At 37.7% G+C, this 25,421-nt stretch overlaps 1 protein-coding gene across 1 annotated transcript in view; it reads right to left on the bottom strand.

The window, feature by feature from the left end:
• Positions 1–6,675: 6,675 nt before the first annotated feature.
• Positions 6,676–25,421, bottom strand: part of CD226 (CD226 molecule) — a 30,389-nt gene continuing 11,643 nt past the window's right edge. The window contains 4 exon segments of the mRNA XM_061364750.1: positions 6,676–6,837; positions 8,674–8,749; positions 8,993–9,101; positions 16,573–16,917. Coding sequence (XP_061220734.1) covers positions 6,676–6,837; positions 8,674–8,749; positions 8,993–9,101; positions 16,573–16,917 — 692 coding nt within the window.

Genomic DNA, 25,421 nt, shown 5'->3' on the forward strand with positions numbered 1-25,421 from the left:
TTGTTCTAAGCTAATAAGACTTTGCTGGATGAGGGGTTAAAATTGGATATCTGAGTTCAAAATTCTTTGAAAGTGCTCTCTATAGTAACAATGTAAGTACAACATATAGTCTTCAGGCACCCAGTCGTTTAGGAGTTGCGAAGTACAGGCAGTCTGGGAAGACCCTTACCTGTTCATTGCAAAGAGAAAAAAAGAGCATTAATCAAATGTCTGAATTGCATTTATCAGAAAATGAGTGAACTTCATTCTTGTCCAGCTCTCCAGCCTAACAGGCAATACTGTGAGGAGTAGTGACTTTTGAGATATTTGATGTCTAGGAACTAAGACCATCAGCCTGAAGCGTATGAACCTCAACCCAGGTTTAGCTCACCAGCTACATTTCTAGTTTTCATGTAGAAACCTAGAAACTGCAGCATAGTTTTCCATGACAAAATATGTCTCTTGAATGGCTGTACTTTTTAGCATAAAAAATGAAATTATTTGCAACTGTTTCTTCCTAAAAAGAAAGGAGAAAGATGGTCCAATTAATATCTTTCTTAGTGTTAATATCAGCGTATTTTAGCTTCTTTTTTTAGCTGCTGCAAAGGAATAAATGCAGCTTCTACCCACACACAGAATAGAGTGGATTGCGGAGAAGCTGTGAAAAGCTGCTGTTTCATTTCAAGAGCAGATCCAGCTACACCAGTGTTTCATTTTTCCATAAACTGTCCAAATACTTGCAACTCTTTTTCCAAACCAACTTATTATTGTGTATATCAGCATCTTATATTTTTCATCACAGACAATTGGTCAGGGTGCCTGCCTATGTTTTGTAAGTAGAAAATAATGACTGTGCAACACCATTGCAGTGGCATAATTTTAAAATCAAAGGGTATAAAGTTGGATGTATTAATTCTGCAGATATAAAGTCTTGCACTCCATAAAGGGTGCTGTGTTTGTTCTTTATATTGTAAATAAATGTTCTTCGCATTTAATTTTAGATAAAAAGGTGTGCTGTGTTGGAAGCAAGTACAGGCATATGGTGAAATGAAAGATAGGTCAAAGAATATTGACTAACCTGTTGTAAAAAGAAGTTAGTCTTTCTGCCCAGGCCCTTACAAGACAGTAAAAGGTGGTAGGTGAAGGTGTTGTGTATTCAGCAGTTATTTCAGTGGTATTATGCTTAGAAACCTAAATATTAGAATCCACAGGTAAACTGGTTCTATTGAGGAAAACAGAAGTTTCAATTAGCAAAGATGCTTTTTGCATCTTTGCATACATATGCAGCTCAACAGATTTTTGGGGATATGATTGAAGCAAATATGAAAGTAACTGAGGTTGAAGTATGGCTAAATATAATTAAAGCATTTTAAAACGTCCATATTGTTATGAATATTGCAAGTTATAATGGAGAAAATATTTTCTTTTTAACTAAATGCAAGCTCAGAATCTAACACTCTCTCTAAGTTGTCAGTCTTTTTAAACCTTACACTGAAAGTCCCAAAGTATGGATTTCATTGTTTTCTTTTACCTTCAGTACAGAAATCCTCATGAAGATTAGATTTACTGTGTTCTCTTACAATCCTGGAATTGTCAAGTGAGTGGATAGATTGCACAGTAGATTATTTTCCTATGACAATATTTGACATGAACAAAGTTAGCCTTCATTTTTAATATAGGCTACATATTGGTTTCAATTTTTTTGATTGTATGATAACAAGACTGAAATGGACTTAAAAAAAATAGAACAAAATTCATCAGCTGTCTTGGCAATACCATACCAGTAACAAAAATAGAGGTTTCAGTTAAACATTTATTCTCATCACTGCTCCTATAGCTAAAACAGAATACATGATGTAAAATAAGGCTATCCTAGTTGATGTTAATTACTGCATTTCCTGAATTTCTGTAGATGACAGGCTGTGACAGGAAATATCCAGAACTGCTCTTTGTAAGTCGCACTGGTTTAAGATAGTTACAAGGAAAAAACAGACAATGCAGAAAAAAAAAAGATTAGGAGAATTCAGCAGATATTTAAGCACACAGCAGTGGGTCATGTTGAGTTCAAAACAGTTTCCCTGAACATTCAACTTCTGACTTTATCAGGAGATGGGAATGATATTTTGTGTCTGCTTCAGACAGTTTTATGTCAGAGGAAAAAATGGTATTAACAGAGAGTTATAAATATTCTTAACATACATTTCTGTCTTCAAGAACACATATAGACATCAGCACAAACAGAGAGAAGTATTGAGGGGAAAAAAAGAATAAAGGAAAGATACTGTGCATTTGTTTGGCTGTATCTTAGTATGATAAGTTATTGATCACTTAAACCATGTTATAAAATTCATGGGTTAATACTAGAAATGAAATATTTAGTGTAACAACCTAATTAAATAAGTTTTTAAGGACGTTGTTAAATATCCTTTAGAATAACTGAGACTTTTTGCCTAAGACCACTAAATTCTCTTTTTAAATAAGCATAAGTTTAGAACAAATATGCCAACCACTACTAGTAACTCATATTAGTTATTTATCTAAGTATGCCTTACTAAGACCTTAAATAATAGGCTAAGAACCTGACATATAGTTTCTGCTCCTGGGGTCCACAGCCTAAAAGAGCATTTTAGCACCTATCCTGTAGACAGACAAGGCTGGTTTTGGAGCTAGCCCTTAGTGTCAGACTTGCAAAGCCACTTAGGGCATCAAGTCCTATTGGGCATCTAGGCTTTAAAGGAAATAAGTCTTTCACTTGCACTGGGAAGTACACACAGGGGCACAGTTTCAACTTCTGTAAGTAATTACCATTGATTTGAACTTTTGCATAGCTCAGTAACATAGAAGATTTAGAGGGGCATGATACAGGTAAGATTTAAAAATAAATCTAAAAAAATCAGAGCCCTGGCTCACTCCCATATATCTTTATGATTACAAAGAAATCCTCACTACCCTTACCTGACAATGAGGTTAATCCTCTGAAACCTTTTCTTTTTCCAAAGTAAGATTTTTTTACTTGGATCTCTCAGGAGCAGGCTAGCATCCACCTGTCATCAAACAGGTAGCACCTCTACATTAACTATTCTGCCTGCTTTGTTGCCTTGGTCCTGTGCCCTAATCCTGGGATAAGATTTGGATGGGAAGTAGTTGGTTAAGTTGCACAGCACAGTTAGATCAAGCCGTTGATAAATGAAAACAATTATTTGCCAAACAGAAAAGGAACCTGGGAATTTAAGGCAAGTGGAGGTCAGAAAGAAGGGGATTTGGAGCAATCCAGCTTCTTGTGCTCTGTGGTGCGTCAGGCCCTTAAAGCAGGCTGTTTCCTCACAGAAACATTGTTTTACCCCCAGAAGCGTAGCCAAGGGAGAGCAGAAGACAGGCAGAATAACATATATTAAAGAGCCAAAGAAGCTCTTCAAAGTAAAGGAACATAATTGAGATAAAGAAAATAATAGGAGATAATGTATGCTACCGTTCTTTCACCTTCTTTCACAGACTGAGTTTCATATTTGCCCTGTTGAGCCATACTCTGGTGACTGCCTCTCCTACATTCAAAAATCCCAACAAAGACTGATTACAAATGTTTTTTTTCCTGATTTCATTAAAAAATAAACACAAACAATCAAAAAAGTGAGTTTCCACCCTTTAAAAAGTTAGTAGAACTGTTTATCATGGAATTTTCTTTTGAACTTGGGACTTAACCATCCACCTTTTTTCATCCTGCCTAAAAGATAAATTTTATTATTATGGAAAAGAATACTGATTTTGGTTTTCTTAAGAGCTCGTAGATTCATTTTCCAGTTACACAGAAGGTAGTTACCCAGTAATTCAAGACTCAGTTTTTAAATGGTACCGTGCTTTATTATGTTTATTTCCTTGCAGCAAAATTTCCAAGGCATCAACACACACCAAAAAAAAAAAAAGAGAGAATTATCTTGGAGTTTAGCTAGTGTGCTGAGCTGGTTCTGTCTATAGTTGTGTCATATTACTTCCTTGATTTTTTTTTCCTTGCTCTTAATTAGTTGGGCAAGCAATACAGCATGTAATAGCACACTGATTGTTCAACATAAAATTTCCAAATTACAATTCATGAAGTTTACTCAAAAGGGACTAAAATTTTCCCAAAGAAAAAGGGAAATCTATGGAAAGTATTGAAAATAAATAGCAATAAGCAGCAATATTTTGTACTATTTTACACCAGAAAGTCTACTTACATAATTCAAACTCTGTCACAGCAAACAGACTTTTACTGACTCCTGTCTTGCCAGGCTCATAATATATCCAAAGTTTTCATATTACATTTCAAATTACACTTTTGGAAGTTTCTCTTATGTGTAGCTTGTGTGTAGTTTTTAAGAAAATTACAATATTGATAAATTTGGGGTTCTCTTGGGTTTTCATTTGTATCAGTCTCATGTTCAGCTGCTGTTCACTGATATTACCATGGTAGAAAAATGAAGCTGTTGTTTTGCATTTGTTTTTAGAAAAAGAAATAATATATTGTTCTGATTATGCTATGTGTGATGTGATTTTCCCTGTGGACTATCCTGGTAGAAGTAATATGTCTATGAAATTTGAATTAAAATAGATAAAATACCTGCAAAGATGTGCACTACGGATTTTTTTTTCTTCCTCAAATCTCCGAAATAAGTGATTTTTTCTAAAAGACAAGGTAAAAGTACCAGTGGAGGCAAGAAATAAGGGTATTACCAGAAATAAACAAAGCTATTCGATATTCCAGCTACTCAACCTCAACATCTCCCGCTTTTACCCTTAGTAAAGTAGGGATGTATTTTGACTGTCTCCACAAACAGTGAAACATTACCAGCTTCTCAGCTTATGGATATTTCTGTATCAGGCTTCCATCTGAGAACTTCAGCATAATCAAATTCATTACATTATCATTTTAGCATTTTAAAATAAATGGGATCATCGAAGAAACCCAGTACTACAGGGTTTTATTTGTAATGCTGTGCACAACTTAGAATTATCTGCTATAACATTTGATAACTCAGGAAATCAACTTATTAATAGTACAGTTCTGTGTATCCTCATCAACTTCACATGCAAGCATTTATATATCTTGAAAGCCCTCAAAGTGAAAGAGATAGAAATAGCCCTTGCAATTTGTATGTGTCCTTGTTCAGGGGTACACAAAACAAAAATGAGATGTTTTCTAATGTTACATGACATTGTACACAAGTTAAGTATTCAGCGATAAGTTAAAGGACACTGGTTTAGGATTTTACGTTTTTAGCTGAGGTGTAGGTTAACCACACAGCGCTATTATAGCTCAAATAGTTCAGAGGAGCCTCGTGACTACTTTATTCTCAGAAGAACCTAGACTCTTTTTCTGTGTACGTGAAGAAAGCTTTCCATCGCAGAAGGCTATGGAAAATGTGCTTTCCAGTGTCAAGCTGTTGATGCTCCTTCCTAGCGAGCCCATTGGAACAGGTAATTGAGCCATAGGCAGACTCACAAAGCTTCCCCCTCAAAAAAAACAAACAAACAAAAAAAAAACCACACAAAAAAAAAAAAAAAAGCAACTTTTACTAATGCTTCAAATGAAAAGGGGAGTCAAGCACAGGTGGGCCAGGCACACAGCTTGTAGTATATGATTATCAGCCATCATGGTAACACCTTCATCTTCTGGGATTTTGCCCTCAGTAATACAGCAGATTTGTAAAAGGCCAAAAGATGTGTAGAACCTAATTCTCAGGTCTGCCTTCTAGTTCTGTTTCTTTAAGGATTTTCTTTTTTCGCTTGTTTGGTTGGTTGGTTTTTTGTCCAATTTCTGTGTGGTTTCTTTTGTAGGTTTCAGCTGAATATGTGCACACATACTACATATGTATGTGTATTGTTTTGTAAAAGTTCTCAATCACGCTTTCTTCTGCTTTGCATCATTTATTCATATATCTTCCATGTTCTCTTTTATTTTTTGCGCAACTAAACCTTATAATAAATTATTATTAAATATAACCTGACAGCAACAGTCTTCATGGTTTGGTTTTTCTTCCTGGACATGGGGGGAGAGGTGGGATGGAAGGAGGGAGGGAGGAGAGCAGGGGCTGCACTTCTATTCCATCCACAAATAGAAAGCATTGAAATAACTGTGATGAGCAGCAAGAAACCTGTAAAACCACACAGCTGTCAGACAGCAAGCTGCTGTTCATACTTTTAAATCTATGTTCAGGGATCCCTGATATATTTGCTTTTGTGAGCTGAATAGTACTCTTTGCCCAGCCACAAAACAGCACCTCCTTTGTGGAAAATAATGGATATTTATTATTCTATAAAGCACTCCATTTGAGAGGCAATAATCATGGATATAGACAACATCAAGCACATTTTCTTTCTCAGCCCTCGCATATAGGCTTTTCAGAAGCATAGATACCTCAGACCAAATTAACTTTGTGTAAATGCTCCATTCTGTATGTCAGAGTTGATCTAAAATTTTTATGAGCACACCTACTGGGTAAAACTGAATTGCAGAAGTACAAATAATCTTTACATATGAATCAAAAAAAATATGTTAATGCTGCAGACTGCCATACAGCACAGTTATATCTGGTGTAAGCTAGCCCAGGCTGGGTGTCCAGCCAAAGCAACCCTGGTAGTGCTCAGCACAGCCACTTTGACCTTTCACAATGGTGCAAAGAAAATGAAGTTTAAGCTGGAAATATAAGGCCTGCACTCTGGTTACTTCATTCCTAAAAAGGAATCAAATGGTATTTTCTTAGGTTTAAATGAGACATTGTTGCAATTGACATAAATCTCCTCTGCTTGCTCAAGGGATGATTCTTCTCTTCTTCCTGTGTTCCATGTGCCATGAAAATTAGAACTTCCATAACTGTTACCAGGCTAGAAGAACATTAAAAAAAATTAAGAACAGAAAAAGAAACATTTAAGGAATTTTCTTCAAAACAGCTGCAACTTTGAAAAAGGAATAAAATGCCACATTTTCCTCATTTGCTGATTTATTATTGGGAAATATTCAACCATCAATTGAAATATTTTTTTTGTTTTCGTGTATGCTATAGATACATTATAGGTTAAAACATATGAAAAAAGTTTCACTTTGAATGTTTCCCAGCTGTCTTGCATCAGGTGGCTGGTAAAGCACCAGTGGAATGCCCCCTTCCCCTCACATACACACTACAGATAATAAAGTAGCCTCTCCTCTGTCAATCTTAAAACATGAATTACTCTGAAGTTATTGACCATGCTAAGAATTAGTCATGTAATTAAGACAACTTAACGTGACCATGGGCTGATTAACTGGCATGGGAGGAAAGGTGTTTTCTGAAGTAAATGACTAGTCCATAGCCTATGGTCACTAGTAAGAGCTTCATTCTGGTACAGTGACCCAACAGTCAAAATGAGACTAATGGAAATAGCATGAGGTCAAATGGCTTTATAAGGGTATATTGACAGTGGAGCTCACCACTGGATTATACAGAGGATCATCTGAGAGGATATAAGTGGAAAGCCAGTCTCATATCCACTGTGAAAATGGAATCATTTCCTTAAGTACAGCAGAAAAGACAAGGCAGAAGCAGTGAAATTGTCTCCGTTTTCCACTTCTGAAGGCCTTGAATAGGATTATTTAAGGGGGGGGGGGGAGGAGAAGGAGAAGGAAAGGGGTTGGGGGAGAGAGACTTAGAGTTGCAAAACATTGATTATGACGGTACAAAAAGAAAGAAGCACTGAAGCATCTGTCCCAACAAATTACAGTGAAGCTCAACTGGAAAAAATAGATCAAGACAAAGGTTATCACAAGATACAATTGTTTGCTTCAATTTTACAAGTAGTGACTTGAAGAAAATAAATAAATAATAAAAACACTAGTGAACCAAAAGAGCTAATTTGTTAATAACATGGAATGCAGTTACAACTCTAAATGCATCTGTAAAACATAAAAAAAATCATCAGAAAAAGAGTAAATAGCAATAATCACACTTTAAAATATTACATTTTTCCTGTCTATATAGTTTAGGACTAGACTATAAGATTTAAGGGAAATAAAGATCAGATACAGAAGAGAAAGGTGTCAAGAAATATACATTACAAGATATGAGTTAATTCCACTTGCATCTGAGTAGGACACAAATCATTTGAGGTCTCTGTGATCCTCTTCTTTCTGCTGACATTCAGTCAGAAAAACAGTGGAGGGATCTGCATCATGCATGATAGTATACTTCAAAATATCTAATTCCAGAATGCAAGATATAATGCTGGTATTGCCCACTCAAACCAGTAATTACAATTAAAAAATCCAAGTAACCTTTCCTCTGACTTGCAAACTATAACATGTATGAGATAGATTAGCAGTGTTTCATAAAAGCCTGGACAGAGAAAAAGAGGGCCTTCGACTCAGGAGCAAATGCGGCAAGCTGTTGCCAACATGTTCCAGATATTGTGGCAGGAGAAGAATTTTTTTTCCTGTTCACTCTTTCTTTTCATTGGAAGCAGAGATTCTGGATCACACCAATAGCATATACTTGGCAAGGAATACAGCCAACTTAGATAATGGTTTAAACAATTAGTTTGGATCCAGCTGTGAAAAACTTTGGAACATTAAATCATATGACAAAAAAAATTGCTAGAAGATGTAGAACATCCCAAGATGTCACCTGCCCTCTATGCATAAAATAGGAAAAGTCTATGCCTAGGTTTATGTTATTCCTGACAGATTACCTTTGGTGTGAAATTCCAGCTAATATCACTGTGAGCATTTAGCTGACTAAGGAACTTCAGTAAGCCATTTGTTTTTCTAATGTGAAAAATAAGCGGGGGGAGGGTGAGAGACACAACACCAACATGGACATAAACTGTCATTTCTTTCATAGGCTGTAGAATGGATTAGGTTTTTTCAAGTTTTAAATGTTGGCAAGAAAATTCAATTTTCACACCTACATTTTTTTTTAACTGATACTGAAGAGGATAGTAGCATGAGCTGTTAACACCTTCACGTTTACCTGCTTCTGTATATTAAGCAAATTGTTTTGTTACTCACTTTTTGTGATAAGCAGTGGTGATGCAGATCAGTAGAAAAACTAACAGTAAGACAGCAGCAAAAATTCCTCTAACTAACCTGATGATAAATCATTTGTGATCCCAAGTTGCTAAAATACTATAGTAATAAATATGATTAGTATTTTGCATAAACCAGCATGAACTTTTTATGGCAAAATAAGTTGAAAATCAATGATCATGTAGAGACATTATTTGATGACAGCTCATGCTCAATATTCATACCTCACAACCATCTCCTCATTTCTAAAACACCTTTGTTTTGATAAGCTAGTTATTATGAAAGTTGTGAAAGGTGAGTGAGCACAGTTGTATGAAAAAATCCTGCTGCCTTGTATAATTCTTTCCTATTCCCTTCCCTTCCCAGGTAAGAAAGCATTGAGTACGTAAGTGACCTGATATATGGATAATAAAAGCACTCTGACTACTTAAGTGAATGCTATTGGCATTGTAAAAGTTGTCCTGTAAGAGACAACCAACAATCTTGCAATATGTCCATAAGCAACAAGATACTTTTCAGAGTACCAGGAAGACCACCTCAGTCCCCAAGAGGATTTCTATTTGGTACTACACACAGCAGTACCAATTATTTTCTGCTCTAATTCAAAAAGAAATCTCTTCATTTTTTATCAGAAATATTTCCACAGAAATTTCTTCTCTTTGGTCACTTTTTTTTAATAACATATTATTGTACGTGCTTTGATGATGGAAGTCAGGAAACCCACCCTATTTGTTCTAGCCTAAGCAAAAATAATTTCTTTGAGAATTACCACCAATGCAGGTGTTACACTACACTTACCACCAATGCACTGTTAACATCTACAGTAACTTTGCTTAAAATGCGTTGACTTCTTCAGTATGGAGTCACATCTTCAAATGAAGCTAAGGAGCAACTAGACAGGAAAATATGTGATAACTAAAGGGTAGAGACAGGCAAGACACTGGCCTCTAGTTATAAGTCAATATATTCTTGCAGTGCCTAAGTTTGAGGATTGGTAATATGATATTATTCTCATTTTTGAGGTGAAAAAACCTGGGGCAAAGAACAGAGGTAATATACTCAAAGTCACACAGGAAGCCATGACACAAGTCCTCAGTACAGTTATCATGCATTTAAAACCCTTACAATTTTTCTCTTGTCACAGTTCTAAACTTCAATAGTAGTAGAATTAATAAAAAAAAAAAGTGTTAAACCACATAACTTCAAGTCAGCTTTTTGCAGCCCACCACAGGGCCCTGCTTCCTGCTCCTGTGTTGCACCTCTGCACTTCCTTCAGTTTCTGAACACGTAGGAGTAAAACAAAAAAAAAGTACAAAAAAGTGAGGATGCCCTGGGATGGAAAAGGAGCAATACCTCTCGTATTACTAAGCACAAGAGATGGTGGTCATATTTCATGGACACAAGGTTGTTTCTTGTATTTCAGATAAACACTAGCAATTCATTGGTGAACAGACTAAAAAACTGTTGTTAGATTAGTCGCTCTTTGATGTTCTGCCCACCGTACGGGGGAAGATATCATTCAAAGATGAAACCACAGCTTCCTTGAAGAGCTTTCATTCTGGGTAAACAAGAAAGTTACATGCTCAGTTCTTAGGCAAAAGAAAACAGTATCACTAAGGACTTGTCGTGGTTGAAGCCCAGCCATAAATCAGAACCATGCAGTCTCTGTCTTACTCCCTACTTCTCCTCTGTTCCTGGAGGGATGGGCAGGAGAATTGAAAAAAAGTAACTCCCACGGGTTGAGATAAGAACAGTCCAGTAACTAAGGTATAACAGAAATCACTACTGCTACCATCAGTAATAATAATGATAAGGGAAATAACAAGGGAAGAGAATACAGCTCACCACCCGCTGACTGATACCCAGCCCGTCCGAGCAGTGAACTAGCCCTTCCAGGTAACTGCCCTCGGTTTTACATCCTGGGCATGACGTGCTGTGGTATGGAATACCCCTTTTGTTAGTTTGGGTCAGGTGTCCTGTCTCTGCTTCCTCCTGAATTCCCCTCCTCCCTGGCAGAGGAGGTTAGAGTCAACATTACTGAGCAGCAGCTAAAACCATTGGTGTTATCACCTTTGTTTCCAGGATGAAAATCAAAACCACAGCACTGCGCCAGCTACTAAGAAGGAGAAAAAATGACTGCTACTGATGAACCCAGGACAGGACTCTAGTCCCAGCTAACAAGCTGTTGAGCCATCACCCTGTCTTTTCTCACCAGAATCAAAAAGGTTCACAGTTTCTTATCTGGGTATCCTGAGTGGCAGCTGAGACATGCTCAGGTAAACATCTTTAGTATTAATAAGCTCATTGAAAAAGATAAAGAAAATAATACTGATTACAGAGAAGTAGTCCAATGTTATTTTACTGGAAAGAAAAAAGAAACAAAATTCTCCCAGAAGTTTACACTGATGAAGGTATGTGACACAACAGAGAAGGCTGCCTGATAACAAAAAGTGTTGCCTTCTGTATTATAACCACATATGAAATCACTCTACTACTAGCATGTTTTCATTTGCTGTGTACTTAAAATGACAGGATAGAGCATATAATTATGATCAAATTCAGGAAAGATTATGTCTTTTTCTAGGTATTCAGCTACCTGCCACAGAACATCATTATCTCTGTCATGAGTACTTAAGGAGAAAACATCCTGTATTCATGGAGAGAAAAATTTAAAATCTTATATTTTATCATTAAGGATGGGTGAACCTGGATAGAGTTCCAAACCTCAGCAGCATCCCCATCCTTCACTCCAGACCTAATTTTTCTGAATTTTCACCCTCAGCTTTATCAGGTTAAGATAATCACCTAGGAGTTAATGAGTTTGAGAGATGGGATTATCAGCTGTCAGTTAAATTTGGATTTAAAAAATCATTAGATTTTAGGATTTTTTAGAACTGACAACAGCTCAATGCCCTTTTGCCTTTTCTCATTTGAAGTGAGCAAAGCCTTCCTGGAGCATTTGTTTTCTTTAACTAAATAAAACCTTTTGTAATTACTGACTTTAATATAACATTCAAAAGTTTGCAGAAACATGTCAGAGGCTTGTCGTGTGTCTCTTTAGTTCTTGTGTTCTCATCAAAGGTGGCATGCTGATGGCAGGCTATTAAGTGTATTTTCAGCATCAGTTCAATTTTTTTTGCAGGAAGGTTTTTGGTCTTCAGTGCACTGACTGGTTTTGAGGAGGAAGCACTGATAGGCCAGACAGCAATTTGTTTAACAAGAGATTTGAACTCACTGTAAGGATCTGCATGTAGTTTGTCACATGCCTTGCTGGACTGGCACATATGGTATGCTAACTAGACATCTGAAATAGTTTTGCTCAAATCTCTAAGGCAGAAATCCAGCATGAATGCATTCATGCCCAGAGAAAGGCAATTTGTTGAGTAGAGACCCACAACGTGGTCTGATATCTTGTGTTCACACTGTATGAATTTATGAGGAAAGAAGGAAATTAATTTCACTCCTACCCTGATTGTCCTCACCACCAACTGTAGCCTTATCTTCTGTTTTCTGTGGCACAGAAGTGCTGCTGTCTCCTTCCAGCTGAGAAGGACATAGATAACCCTCAATAACTGGACAAGTAGTAACCTGCTTTTCATCTGCTGCTGTGAAGATCATACTGGGTCCTGTTGAAAATCATTTAAAGGCACAGTCAACATGGGTTCACAAAGGGAAAGTCCTGTCCAACTAATGTGATAACCTTCTATTATGGTATGGTAACCAGCCAAATGGATGAAGGAGACAAATGCAGGATTCTACATCCAAGACAGAGTAACACCAGGCGTAAGTATAAATGGGAAGAGGAGTGGCTGGAGAGCAGCCCTGCAGAAAGGGATCTGGTGGTACTTGTCAGCCACAGGCTCAGCAGGAGTCAGCAGCCAAAAAGGCAAAAAACAACACAGGCAGCCTGTCAGAAGAGGTGATTATCTCTTTGTATTCAGCATTGTTGCAGCCTCACCTTGAACACTATGTACAGTTCTGGGCCCCACAATTTAAGGTTATTAAGGTATTTGACTAATGTGTCCAGAGGAGGGCAACAAAGCTGCTGAGAAGGCTACTACAAGCCCTAATGTAATTCTAACCCTAAATATACATTTAAATACAAGCACCACCTAGTTTTTCAGACCTAGTGGAAACACACAGCAGCGCAAGATGTTTCTATTTTACTTTGTCTAAGAGAGCTTGCTATCCCACTTGCTACTGAAGCAAGAAAAACATTATTACATATTTCTAAAAATGTCTGGGTCTGCAGGATGAAATAAGCATTCCTTTTTCAACACTGCTAACTTTTCAGTTCTTTCATATGGTATCTCACCTTCTTTCCCAGTCATCTATGAAAACAATACATGGATTGTAAGTCTGTTTCCTTCATTCAAAAACATACTCAAAAAAAAAACAAACCTACCAAAAGCAAGGTAAGTAAAAATCAGAAATAGTTTCAAATGTGGAATCTGGTGACGTGACCAATCTCCATATTATTAGAATTTTTAGAAGGAGAAATATGATGAAGAGCACACCAGAAATTTATCCGAAGTCTCTTGAATACATTATGTTATTATGTAATTTCAGCCTTCTGTTTCTGTAGATGCTGTCAAAAGCTACACTCCTTTCCATACACATGCTGCTTTATGTGTGCCAGGTTTCGAGGTCAAAAAGATTTGCAGAAGGCTCCTTTCACATGGAAATTCCTGTTACTAAAAACAACAATCACAATATTTAGCAGGATAGAATGGACGAACAATGACAATGAAAGCACCTTACAGTTTTACCATCACTCATGTTGAAAAACCTTAAATGCAGCATGTTGACTTCTACTGATAAAACTGCAAGAATAGTTTAGGCTTTCCTGACATTTGAATACCTTTTTCCTCCTCTCTTTCTTTTTTTCTTCATAGGAATACCATGCTGGTTTTCCTTGCAAAAATACATTCACCTATAGGCAAGAAGCAATCTACTTCTTTCTACAGTACCACCTCTCAGAATCTGCAGGTTTAGAACTATTATCAGCTCTGCAAATAATCCTGAGCTCTTATTTCTACTGCCTTTCACCCAAGATTCTTCCTCTTCAGACATTCTTGGGGTCTCTCAAAAAATATTAATAATAAAAATATTTCTTTTCTTTTACTTTCTCTCTACCTAATCAGAGTTTTCTGTATTACTACTTACAGTGCAGCTATTGTCCCAACTTCTAGACTCAGTATTTCAAAACATCTCTGGAACTGGGCAAGGCAAGAAGATTCGCAGGACGCATGTAGAATCACACTGACAGACTACAAAAATTGGAGGAGTTTGGTAGCAAATCCAAGCTCTTGTGTGGCTTAACTGTAATGCTAAGGCAAAGAAAACAATGTGACTGAATTGACAGAACATACACAAAGAACTAGCATGTCAGGCTTCTGTCAGCACTTGATTTATTCAGGCCACAGCTGTTGCATCAAGCAAAGGCACTCATGAATTTGTGAGAGACTTCACTGGCTATGCCACATATTGTGGGGGGAGAGCTGGCGCCTGGCCTGTTGCTTCTCTCCCCTTAGTGTTTCTCCATATCTCACTGCAAATATTGTGTTATGAAACATTTCAAGTGTTAAAGAGAAATCATTGGAAATCCTTGAGACTTCACGTCTTTTGAAGTTAGTGAAAATTCAACAAAACTACCTCATAATATAAAGTTCCTGCTCCAGCAGGGGGATTGGACTAGATGATCTTTTGAGGTCCCTTCCAATCTCTAACATACTGTGATACTGTGTGATACTGTGTGATACTGTGTGAGGGCTTAAAAGGGAGACAAGCGAGTGATTGCTGAATCAGACTGTACTTCAGCTTCTGCAATGGTTTTATACTTTTTTTTTCCTACAATAAACAGGCATAACTATGCTGGCATTGTTAGAACAAAAAATTATAAATAGGATCTATTTCAAGAACAAAAGAAGCATGGAAACTAAACTATTCTTGAAAAAACATTGTGTAAGTAGTTCTGATAATTCTTAAAATTACTGTGCTGCTTGCAACTCATGCATCCATTTTGGTATGAGAAGCACTTGGAGCAAACAGAAAATATTTCTATTACTCTACAATTTAAATAAGTTTGATTATACCAATGTAGTAAATATTTTGAAATTTGAATGTTTGAAATTGTCAAAGGTGAGAGGAATTTTTGTCCTGATGCCTCTTTCTTTATGGCATACTGCTCAATTTCATGGACTTTCATGGTCAAGCATCAAGAGTAAAGAAGATCAGCATTTTTTCGCAAACATATTTTGCACTTCTCAATTAACCATATTGCAGATTAAGCATATTCTGAAGTTTTATACTCCATGCTACAGGTCTTAGATATGTCTACCAACACTCATGTATTACCAGGAGCAAGGCAGTACACCAAAAGCTGGACTGAATACTGCAACAGAAGAAGGACTGGTATAGAACAATGTCGTGGTTTAAGCTGACGGCAACCCAGAAATCACGCAACTGCTCACTCACTCCCTCCCCCCCTCTTCCTACCCCTGCTCCCAGAAGGATGGGGAGGAGAACAGAAAGAATGTAACTCCCACGGGTTGAAATAAGAACAGTCCAGTAACTAAGGTATAACACAAACCACTACTGCTACCACCAGTAATAATAATGATAAGGGAAATAACAAGGGAAGAGAATACCACTCACCACTTGCTGACCAATACCCAGCCCGACCAAGCAGTGATCTAGCCCTTCCAGGTAACTGCCCCCAGTTTTGCATCCTGGGCATGACATGCTGTGGTATGGAATACCTCTTTGGTTAGTTTGGATCAGGTGCCCTGTCTCTGCTTCCTACTGGCTTCCCCTCCTCCCTGGCAGAGCATGAGATTCAGAAAGTCCTTGTTCAGAGTAAACATTACTGAGCAGCAACTAAAACCATCAGTGTTATCAGCTTTGCTCCCAGGCTGAAAGTCAAAACCACAGCACGGCACCAGATACTAAGGAGAAAAATGACTGCTACTGCTGAACCCAGAACAAACAAGAACTGTATCTTCAAAATACATTCTACACAGAACTAAAACTACATGTGCGAACCTAAGCTCCCATTACAATTAAACTGTGACAGTAGTCACAGTAAAAACTACTGAGCTTTTCACTTCCTCCCAGAGAAACTCCTTACAAGAGTAAGGTTGAGGCCCATATATATTTACATTTTCAGCTGAGAGTGCTCTTTGTCTTCATTGGAGGGTAAGTCTTGCCCCTGGGCCCCTGTGGCTCTCTGTGCTAATTGAGAATTCCCCTCATATCTTCTTTGGGAGAATGCCCTCCTGTCCCTGCAAACTCATGCAGTCTATCTTCCTCTCAACATCAAAACAGTATTTCACAAACAGGCCAAGTTCAATAATGAGATCAGACAAGCTTAAAACAAGTTTCTTTCTGTGGAAACATGATTAATTGTTAACTTTGCTATCTTTTACATGCTGCTAATTGGAGTGTGGTATTATTTAAATTAACCCTCACTTGTTACCAAAGAGTTATTTTATATGGGTGAAAGTGTTAATGCCTCAGAAGGTCCTTTTATGAAAACATTTACCACTTCCTCCTTTACTTACCAGCCACAGTAAAAATCATTACATGGGTTTTGTTTCTCCCAGTAGCTACACAGTGGTAAGTTGCAAAGTCAGAGACTGTAATGTTTGGGATGGCAATATTGGAGTTTGCCTGATCAGAGCAGCCCAACAGTGTACGCTCTTTGAAATCTGAACCAAAGCTTTGCTTTCCTGATGAGCTGCACAGAACAGTGATATCTACTCAATCTGCTTTAATCCTTTCCCACATCACTTGCAGCACTGAATCTGCAATTTTGTAAGGGCAAGTAAAAGCAACAGTTTCTCCTGGTTTGTTAAGCACAAGATTGTTTTGTTTCTGAGATTCTCCAAAAACATTTGTTGGAAAAAATGGGAAAAAAAAAAAAAAAGCTTACAATTCATTAAAGGAAAGTTTAGTATCAATAATTCCTGTATGGCAAATATTGACAAAATTGACTTAGATCAGAAAGATATTCAGATCATTTGAAATATTGAAAAAGATACTGACATTGTAAAATATCTGTGACTATATTTTTGTGCACATTTAGGCAAAACAGTCTTTATAGAACCATGAGTCTGTGATGACATTGCAAGAAGACTACTTCTATAAATTTTTAGTACAAGTGTTTTATTTTAAGTGTTTAGTACAAGTTTCAAGAAATTTTTAACTGTGTAAATTATGGGACCAGTCTAATGAAATTTGCAATAATCTTGTTCTGCTTTCACACTAATTAGAATAAGCAAATGGTTTGATGTGACCCTCAGGACATCCATTAGTAAATTATGTTAAAAGATATTCCAGCCTATGAACTACAATTCTCCCATTCACAAACCTCTCCACTTAAATAAAAAATATTCTTACCCGTTCATATACTCTACTTGGGAAAAACCTACATGATAGTCAGGCTGTGGCATGAAGGAGACTTTCAGACAAATTCAAGCCTCTTACCACATATAAACCATAGATGTATCTTAACATATTTTTGACTTAAATCCCCGTGCTCTGAGTTATTTTTTTTAGCAATAGAACTCACTGCTTACACATTTAGTAAATAAATAAATAGATATAATTGAAAATAAATTTAAAAGCTCTTCAGTGAAAACACTGTCAATGTTTCTGATATTCAGAGCATTCAGTAGTCACTTGGTTTCTAAACTCAGCTATGTAATGCCTGCATCTCCTAAGTTAGGAGTTTCATCATTGAAGACTAATGTTGAAAAAGGTTAATGATCAGAGTGCTTTTCCTACACTGTAAAAAGACTGATCTTTCAAGCTCCTCAATTAGTCTCTTTTTTGTTAGATATCTTTAAGTAAAACAAGGTCACTACTGTGCATTTTTAATGTGCTTGCCTCTACCTATGGCAACAACTGGAAGCAGAGAAAGAAAATTAAAATTGCTTAGGAAAAATGACAGTCATTAAAGCCATCAAAATGTGCTTATAAAAGAAGTTTTAAAATGAAGATGTAGCCAGATTCAGGGGGATGGCTGCAGTAGGACTCTGGGTGGAACTGAATACACTTTAGGACTGAGCTAGATTTAGATTCTCCTTGATAAAAATTTTTTTATTGAAAACCAAGGGAGTAAATGCTGATAAATTGTATTGCTTTGGATGCTGGTAGTGCCAGGGTTGTCTCTATCATAGGTACTAAAGAAATCATCATTACAGGGGGGCCTAACTCACCTCCTAAGCTAGGTGCAAAGAGAAGTAGGATTTCATATGGGAAAGTGTACTACTGGAAATGTAGAAATAATCCTCCATGTTAACAGGACAGAGAATTCATTGTGGAAATCTCTGACTTCTGAGACTTCTGCAGTCTTTGTGAAATGATGAATGAAAAAGTCTAGCCTGAAGTTTTTTATTCATGGAACACAGCAGAGAAAACTTACATTCCCTCTTCCTTAGGAGACCAAAATTATGGTTAAAATATTGAAATGCTGGAAGAAAAAAGGAACTGTGTCTAATGAGTTTACCTTAAAAAAAAATAAAATAACTTGAGGATCCATTTAGGCTGCAATCGAGGAGACAGAAAGTTAATGACATACAATAACAGAAGAGAGATAAATTCACTAAGCTAAGCAGAAGGTACAACACAGTGAAGCTAATTAAATCCTTGGACAGCTTGCCAAAGACAGATAAATATCTATTACAGGAGATGACTGCCAAGGCTGGATAATCATTTAAGATACCATGCTAGTTCAAGCAAGAATTTAGTCATGGAAGCCTAAGGTTTATTCAAATTACACTAAATGACTACTATGATGGGACCGTACACTTGCAAAATATGCTCCTTGAAGTGAAGTCACTTAAAAGTCAGTACATTAGAACAGGTAATATTTTTTATATCTAGAAGAGTCATATCTGCAGACTGCGATTCAGATCTGCCAGCAAAGAGGAGTAAATGAAAAGGTGATTGAAAGCAATTCTCTCTCTTTCATGTCACATTCTTAGAGGTCAGATCCTTTCTGCCTGTTCCACTTTTCAGACCACTAAATTCTAGCAACTATGTGCATTATGGTAAAACCCATTTCTTCTCTGAAAAGTGTCTTCCTCTTAAGTGAGCAGTCCTTCCTGTTCTCTCCTATGAGCAAGCTCTACTGCTACCCACATTCGCTGTAGGAACCTTGAAATCCCTCCATTCTTTCCTGGGTCCGTCTTTGCTGTTCTAAGTATTTCATGCCAAAGCCACCTTGAACTCCAGGTATTTCTCTTACCTAAAAATGTTTTTCAGGAAAATTATGTGTATGATGCTACCTCCCACCTTCCAGGTGATTCCCACCTGACCCAAAGTGCAGCTATCCAGGACTGCATAACAACCAGCCTACTTCCCCGACACTTTGCTATACATTTGCTAGAAAAATGTATATTACACATGGTCAGCTGCAAACAAGCAGATAAAATATTTCCTACCAAAATAAAGAGAATCCCTTCTGCCTTACAATTTATTAATTAACTTTGTGTGTTATATGGACATGGACAGTGGGATTGAGTGCGCCATCAGCAAGTTTGCCAATGACACCAAGCTGTGTGGTTCGGTTGATACACTGGAGGGAAGGAATGCCATCCAGAGGGACCTTGACATGCTTGTGAGGTGGGCTGATGTCAACCTCATGAAGTTTAACCATGCCAAGTGCAAGGTCCTACACCTGGGTCAGAGCAATCCCAGACACAGCTACAGGTTGGGCAGAGAAGATATTCAGAGCAGCCCTGCAGAGAAGGACTTGGGGGTGTTGTTCAATGAGAAAATAAATATGAGCCAGCAGCATGCACTTGCAGCCCAGAAAGCCAACCGTATCCTGGGCTGCATGAAAAGAAGTGTGACCAGCAGGTCGAAGGAGGTGATCCTGCCCCTCTACTCTGCTCTTGTGAGACCTCACTTGGAGTATTGTGTGCAGTTCTGGTGTCCTCAACATAAAAAGGCCATGGAACTGTTGGAACAACTCCAGAGGAGGGCCATGAGGATGATCAGGGGACTGGAGCACCTCCCATGTGAAGACAGGCTGAGCAAGTTGGGGCTGTTGAGCCTGAAGAAGAGAAGGCTGCATGGAGACCTCATAGCAGCCTTCCAGTATCTGAAGGGGGGCTATAGGGATGCGGGGGATAGACTCTCCATTAGGGACTGTAGTGACATGAGAAGGGGTAACAGGTTAAAACCTAAACAGGGGAAGTTTAGATTGGATAGAAGGAAGAAATTCTTTCCTCTTAGGGTGGTGAGGCACTGGAATGGGTTGCCCAGGGAGGTTGTGAATGCTCCATCCCTGTTGGTGTTCAAGGCCAGGTTAGACAGAGCCTTGGGTGACATGGTTTAGTGTCAGGTGTACCTGCCCATGGCAGGGGGGTTGGACCTAGATGAACTTCAGGTCCTTTCTAACCCTAACTATTCTATGATTCTATGATTCTATATTTGGCAAACAATACAACCTGGCTTCCCAATAATATAAAACAGAACATAGTGTAGTATACTGTCATAGGCACATTACATAGCTAAGGTTGCCTTGCAACTTCAGTGAAGAATTTGCAGGTACAAATCTTGATATATTTGTACAATCTTCTAGTATACAAAAACCAAATTATATGTTAATAGTGAGAGTTATGTACAAACAGCCACATTAAAAGAGAAACAGGTTTGAGATTCTAGGCTCCCAAGCATTCTATGACAACCATTTTAAAACACAGGTATACTGATTTTTTGGGTTTTGGGTTTTTTTTTTGCCTTCCATTTGTACTTTATTTGTCAGTATGCAGCAACATTCAGGTATTTCCACTCTCAATAGAAGATGTAAATGCCTTCACTTTTTACAGCATGATACCTTGCACAACTTAAATTATTATGTAGGGCACAACCAGGGGAGACCTACGTAGTTCTAATTAAATCTTCCAAGTACATTACAGCTTTCCAGGCTTTTGTTTTAAGTGATCGTCCCATTTTATTTTGACACCAGCATCAGCATAGTTCTTTCATCCTCCCTCTCTGTTCAACCACTTTCTTTATTTAGCACCCTCCTGAGCACAGTTGCTTTGCTTTCAGCCTGGTACACATGGGATGAGAACCTCCCACTCTTAGAAATAATTCTACGGGAAAAAGCAGACCCACACACCTTCACCCCCGCACACTCACAGCTCAAGGTGGCACACGATGGGTGAATATCTCAGAAATGCAAAAAATAATGTACCATTGCGTCTGATAAAAATAGAGGTCCCCTGCCCACTGCTCATTCCAGCCACTGCCACTGCTGCCTGCTCTGCCCTGCTGTGGTCACGTCATCTTGCCTCCTGGACAGAAAATAGGGGAGGTGGCAGCATTCACTCTAGCGGCATTTGCCTCTGCTTAGTGAAGAAGTGGTCTGTGTTTGCTATCCTCCCACAAGTCTTTTGGTAGGATGGTAAATTTTGCAGTTATTCATATATCTATCTACCATTAGACATTTAAAGGAGAAAAAAAAAAAAAAGTGAGTTTTCATTTTCTTTATATACACAATCTTTCAATATTTTTCTTGGAAAACAGATCTTGAAAATATAGAGCTATAAAAGAGTATAAACCAGCTTCACAGTATTTAAAGGATCAAGCAACTAAACCAAATTTTTTAGCACAGAAATTAATGGAATTAAGAAATACTTTTTGAGGAAAAAACAAAATGCTGGTGTAGTCATTTTACTTTTTTGTTTCCTTTCCCTTTCCTGCCCTTGCTCCAAATAATTAAAAGTCAAAACGAATGCTATATAAAAATTGGATCCCCATTCTTTTGGGTAGAGATTTTCAGATTTTGTACTTCTTGGTTCCGGTTCTATCCACTTCAATTTTTTTTGCACTTGTCTTCAGCTTGTTTATTCTTTTTTAAAGTCAGGTATCTATGACATTTAAAGTGCTGTGCACTGCAAGTTTAACCAGTCCCAGGTTTATAATTTTACACAAGGTTCAAGAATTTCACTCTGGACAACATGTAAATCTCATACCTTCCTCCTGATTTAAAAACATTTATGAAGAAATCAATAGTCATATTTCAAAATCTATTTCTGCAGTTTCAGAAAGGCAAAATTCAACACAGTAAACTAAAACGTAGAGAAACACTCTGGCTTAACATGTTTCTGCATCTCTGTTGAGGTTTAAAGCTTAGCAGAGGTTAACTACTGTCAGAGCTGGATTTATACAAAGAGTGTTACAGCAACACAATATTCTTCTGCCTATAATAAGAACTGAGAAATCAAATTGCAGATGAAAAGGAGGCTTAAAATTTTATGAAGATGAACTTTCTCTGGAGCTCTTCTTTGCACCAAGAAAATAAACTTTCAGGTAAGGAAATACTTCAGAAACGACGTCTTTACCCTTCCTGGGTATGATAAATATGGAATTATATCTAGCTCCTAAACTAATGTCTTTCAACTGTATTAGGACATATCGCACAGTTTTGATGCGTTTCTAAAAAAACTGGTTTTCTCTTTTTTGGATGAGACCCAGAAACAAGGATGCATAGCTAGTGAATCAGTTAGAGCAGTAAAGACCTTAATTTCTGATGAGCCACTGACACTTGTTCTACAGTTGGACTCAGAAACCAGCAGCAGTGCTGTGTTTGAAAAAAAATGCTTTTTCTAGTAACAACTGTTTGGATCATAAAAGCTAAAATAAAAGTATTTATGTTCCTATACCCTTAAAACATCCCTTTAAATATATATTAAATTATAGTGCAACAGTTTGCTGAACCTTTCTGTACCAATTATGAATTCTGCATGGTGTTATAAACACTTAACATGCAGTTATAATTCACCTGCCAATTGAACTTTGTTTAGATATATTCCATTGCTCTTCATTTTTATTTTACTTCTGTAAGTGAACTTAAGTTACCCAGAGTGCAGGAAAAGGGAAAAACCAAAGAGAGGGAGAGAGAGAGTACAGTGCTAATAAGAGTGAGAAAACGCATGCTTTCTTCGGTTATAAACATTCATGAACTTCCAGCAAACAGAATTTGGTTGTTGGGGAAGAAGTCATGTGATGAAAGCATATAATACATTATGTCAAGATTCACCTGCAGGACAGTCTTGAAGATACGAGAGGTCAGAATATCAGATTTTCATTCTCTCTAGGAGCTTCATCAATTCAGGATGAAGGGAATTTACCAGCAATAGGAGTTCAATGTGAAGACAGGAGTGACACAGCCTGTCTCAACCTTCACTTTGTGTGAATAACCCATGTTGTCTCATGGTGGATGAAGAGAAATGTTACACTGAGAAACTGCACGTCAGCATGTGTATGTGTGTGCATATGTGCCTACCTGCTCATATCTTCCATGAGGCTCCTGAGGGCTGGACTTTAGCCAGGGCAAAGGATATCATGTTTTAAGCCATACGGAAGAAAAAAGGTAGGGAGGGAAAAGGTGTGAAGAATCAAACTGGATCCTAAGGACAACTATTTGAACCAGCATTTCTCAGGAGAGAAAGCCATGGGTGCCAAAGCAATGGACAGGACACACAAGCAAGTTTCCCAGCCCCAGAAGCATTGTAACTAAAGCTCAGGAGTGAAGCATGAGGATGCACTGTGGGAAATTTCTGCCCTGCATCTCAGATCCTAGTTGTTACTTTTAATGTATTGTTTTATGGATTTAAAACATATTGGAGAAGAAGGAAAGATACATTTTATTTCATTAATTTATTAAGCAGCTTTGTAACAGGTAAGAAAATGGAAGAAATCAAATATTTCTTTTCCATTTACTTTTGTCCTTATTAAGTTATAAATTATATTCCTGCTCTGACAAGCCAGCTGAAAGAAGCATTCATCATTAGGAATACAAGCAGCAGAAATAAGTTCTGCAGATAATAACATTTCAGAAATTAAAATATTAATCACCTGTTAGTTATTTCCTTTAGAGTATTTGGAAGTTGAACTATCTGAATCTGTAACTCCTTTTACCTTTTGCTTTTCACCTATCTCTGTTCATTCCATAACCTATCATATACTTCCCCAAATAAAATATTATTCAGTCTGTCTTATAAAAATTAATACTACCTCCTAAATTTGGAACATTTTAAAGCTGTCACTGTATGCTTTCCTTTTCCCCCTGCAACTGCATCCTGTAATGATTTCCAAATTCCATTATCTCAAAATTTCATGCATCACTTTTACACTGAGAAGCAAAACTCAAAGTTATAAAACTCTTGTATAAAACTACTGGGTATTACAGTAGCTATGGTTGATACTAGAGGAAATACCATACTCCAGTAAATCTCTATTTCACATCGATAGCTGCAGTGGCATAGAAGAGTAGCTGAGAAGATGAAATAATTTTGGCTTACAGAGCTTGGGAGATACTTGCCCCTCCCCCAAAAAAATTTAACCCACTAGATTCAACTACAGGTCAATTTTGACTTCCCTAACTGCACTCGTTTGTGCTTAGATAGTATTTCGAGGTTCCTCCCAGGTCAACTGCCCCTGCTTCCATCCTGTCTATGCTTCCTCTTTTTATGCTTGGCTTTAGTTAGGAGATTCTTGTCCATCCATGCTTGCATTCCAGTATTTTTGCTTGATTTTCTGCTTCTCTGGATGGACAATTGGAGGACATTTCCATTAAAAATCGTTTCTCTGTGACCCTTGGGATTCTACCAAGATCTCTGAATGGGTCGAAGTCTGCTCTTCTGAAGTCCAGGGTTGTGATCCCACTTTCTTTTATCCCCCCCTTTTGGAATCATGATCTGTACTTCACAATGAAGCTTGCCCCTGATCTTCACAACCCCTACAGGTTCCTCCTTGTGTAAGTCACAGGTTGAGCAGAGCGCTTCCTCTCTTCAGCTACTTAATCACATAGTGAGGAAGTTACCATCAATGCACACCAGAAACCTACCAGATAGATTATGACCTTCTCTGTTGCTCTACAGTTAGCAAGTTGTTGTACTCTCCAATGAGGACCACAGAATGTGAAGCTTCTTCCAGTTTTCAGGTCTTATATATATCAGTCCTGATTACCCTGATCAGGCAGTCAGTAGCAGACACCCACCTCAACATCACCTGTATTAATCTACCTGCTAATCCTTACCTATGAGTTCTTGGCTGGCTCATCATCCATCCCCAGGCAGAACTTCATGCACTTCTACTGCTCTCACGTGAAGGGCAGCTCTCCTTCCTTATTGTCCTAAACAGCCCTTCTTAAAGAACCCATATCGAGCTATCACAGCACTCCAGTCATGTGAGCCATCCTACTGTGCTTCTGTGATCCAAATGAGATCATAGCCCTGCAATTGCACACAGAGCTCTAATTCCTTGTTTGTTGTCCATGCTGTGTTCACTGGTGTACAGACACTTCATATAATCATCCAGTCATGCTTATTACCTAGAAATTATTTCCCAAAAATTATTTCCCACCTCAGTGTGTCCACTTAGCATTTCA

This window comes from Neopsephotus bourkii, unplaced genomic scaffold, assembly GCF_033783945.1.
Source record: "Neopsephotus bourkii isolate Nb327-2 ecotype Australia unplaced genomic scaffold, CSIRO-AGI_Nbou_v1 NB_1248, whole genome shotgun sequence".
Taxonomy (NCBI): Eukaryota; Metazoa; Chordata; class Aves; order Psittaciformes; family Psittacidae; genus Neopsephotus; species Neopsephotus bourkii.